Raw genomic sequence first — 2826 nt, forward strand, 5'->3', positions numbered from 1 at the left:
CGAAGACCAGCCAGCGATCGTTCACCCGTTCGCTCGTTGGCGCGCGCCCGAAGCCCTAGAGCTAAGCCAAGTTAGGCAACGCGGGGTGGCGTTTGCCCCTCAACACCATCAAATATTTGGTACGCGAGCAAAAATCAACGCCAATTCTACAACTACCGTCTGCCCGGCGTCCCCCTGAACCAAGCCCCGTCAGGACGAGACTATTCTTGGCGTAACGCTACGGAGACGGTCATGACGGTCCGCTAGCTAACCGCCCGCTTGTCCGGACCGACGGTGATGAGGCTGGACGATGCCGACCCCTGGGAATTTCTTCGCTGCCGGCTAGGAAGGTCAAGCGTTGACGCTGTACTCTGCGGCCAGCTCGACCCCGTACTTAGGTTTGCCCTCGTTAGGCTGTTAGCAATCGCTCTACGGTTTCTACGCCTTCCCCGCTGTGTACCAGCTGCGGAATTTGTTAGGTTAGTTGGTTGAACCGTGCGAGTGAACATGTGAACACGGCTGGACAGCGGAGCGGATTTCTAAGCAATCTTCGACTAAGTAACCTGCGCAGACTACAGTCGGTAGGCAACCCGAGGCTACTAAGCAGCCACCGCATGCTTGGGACCGCTCTGCACTTGATGAACTCGTTTGAGGACACCATCCTTTATATTATTACTACTTTTTCGTTAGTTTAATGCCATATTAAGGCTCTCTGATATCTTATGCAAGCGAGCACTCAACTTTTTAGCTTCTCTTACATATAAAGTCTCGCTACTAGTTACTCCTGCGAACTACTCGGAGGCTGTAGCTTACTTACGGCTCCTGTTTTGCTCGGCCCTAATCTAGGTCAAGTAAGAAGTGATGGTAGTATCACGCCACAACACCATAGATATTAGTAATGAGCACCAATCAGGGCCCTGATTGTAGTAAAGCCGCACGCGCGACCCCACCTGTGCTATCCTGCTGCAAAATCGCCCCTAATTTCTATAGCCAGGGCCCTAATCGTACGGTCCTACGCTTTTCGAGCAACACAGCGCTCCATATACAACGTGTGCTGCCTTGGTGGATTTACATAGCCGGCTTAAGCGTTTCAAATAGCGGGCCGGCGCTGCGACTGCCGACACGCTGCCACAAGGATGCTACTGCGCTCCGGCCCCCACAGAGGACGTAGCCTACTAACGTATCTGGTACTCTTACCCGCTGGCCCCCATCTTCTTTCTACGACAGCCTGGTTGATTTGCTTCGCAGTGTGGCAGTGTAAGCACACTTCTGCAACTAAGCGAGGCTGTGTATATCGATAGTAGAATCAGGTTACTTCATTTTCCCCCGCTAGGACCCAAGCTGTAGGTAGCTCAGCAAAGGCGATTTATAAGCTATGTTACTGTCTAGTACCTGCAGGTGAACGGAGCACGTGCCTTACGAGTCTACCTTACCACACAGACTTAGATAATACAGAACAAAACATTTGCATGATTACTAATGAAATATCTATGGCCTATAGTAGGAGATGGCTTCTATCGGTTATATCGGCTAGACGAGGCTGACAAGCATACCGCTCAAGATCGGAGATGGATAAGGTCTAGACTCTTTAGTGTCCCACTTTTAACAGTCTTCCTTGTCTCGGCTATTGCACGGTAAAATTTGTCCTGCACAAGCACTTTCCGGAAGAGAGGCGATAGCCGCCAGTAGTAAGTTAATATAATTTGCTCTACGAGTAAGCTACGGTGGGGGCCAGCTCTATATATTTCGTTGCCCACCTCCTTCTCAGAAAACTACGATTTGCTCGTGTAAGCAATCATTGATCACTTTCTCGAAGATCGGAGACATTCGTCTTTCTTTAGACTTTGTACGCTTGGTCCGAAAACTATTACTAATAATTGCTTACCGAATTTAGGATGCAACATTCGACCACATCAACCGCCTCCTCATGTCCGACCCTAACAACTATACTATTGGCTGGATCTGTGCTATAACGACCGAGTATACCGCGGCACAGCAGTTCCTTGACGAAAAACATGAAAGCCCCGAATATGTATCCCCCAATGACAACAATGAATATACTCTGGGCCGTATAGGCAGCCATAACGTGGTGGTTGCCGTTCTTCCAGATGGCGAGTACGGCACGAGCTCGGCAACAAGTGTTGCAAGGGATATGCTTCACACGTTCCCGAATATCAGAATTGGTCTGATGGTTGGCATTGGTGGGGGTGCACCGACCGCAAAAAAGGATATCCGTCTTGGCGACATTGTGGTTAGCTCCCCCAGCAACGGTAAAGGGGGTGTGTATCAGTACGACTACGGAAAGACTATTCAGTCCCAGGAATTTCAACCGACCGGGATGCTTAACCAGCCACCACCCGTATTGCGTGGCGCAGTGAGCGGTCTCATATCTCAGTACGAAGGAGACGGAAACAAGCTATCACAAGCTGTAGAAGCTATACTCAAGAAGAAGCCAAGGCTTAGGAAGAAGTACCAACAACCTAACCTACAAGATGATCGACTCTATAAAGCCGAGTTTGTCCATGCTTTAGGCAGCGAAGAGAGTTGCGTGGACGTTTGCGGTAACAACGATTTGAATCTGGTACAGCGACGCGAGCGAACGGAAGACGAAGACAATCCAGCTATACACTATGGCCTGATTGCCTCTGCCAACACGTTGATGAAAGATGCGGTCATACGTGACAAGCTTGCGGGAGAACAAGGAGTGCTATGTTTTGAGATGGAAGCCGCTGGTCTGATGAACCACTTCCCGTGTCTGGTCATCCGTGGTATCTGCGACTACTCCGATTCACACAAGAACAAGGTGTGGCAAGGCTATGCGGCTATGACAGCGGCGGCGTATGCCAA

The 2826-nt window shown here is 50.2% G+C and overlaps 1 protein-coding gene across 1 annotated transcript; it reads left to right on the forward strand.

Moving 5' to 3' along the window:
- Positions 1 to 1906: 1906 nt before the first annotated feature.
- On the forward strand, positions 1907 to 2817 carry K452DRAFT_303791 (uncharacterized protein; the record flags this gene model as incomplete). The annotated part of the gene is made up of 1 exon (XM_033542771.1): positions 1907 to 2817. A coding segment is annotated over one exon (911 nt), but the record flags the coding sequence as incomplete, so codon positions are not given.
- Between the last annotated feature and the right edge of the window lie 9 nt (positions 2818 to 2826).

Source organism: Aplosporella prunicola (assembly GCF_010093885.1).
Source record: "Aplosporella prunicola CBS 121167 unplaced genomic scaffold K452scaffold_215, whole genome shotgun sequence".
NCBI classification, from domain to species: Eukaryota; Fungi; Ascomycota; class Dothideomycetes; order Botryosphaeriales; family Aplosporellaceae; genus Aplosporella; species Aplosporella prunicola.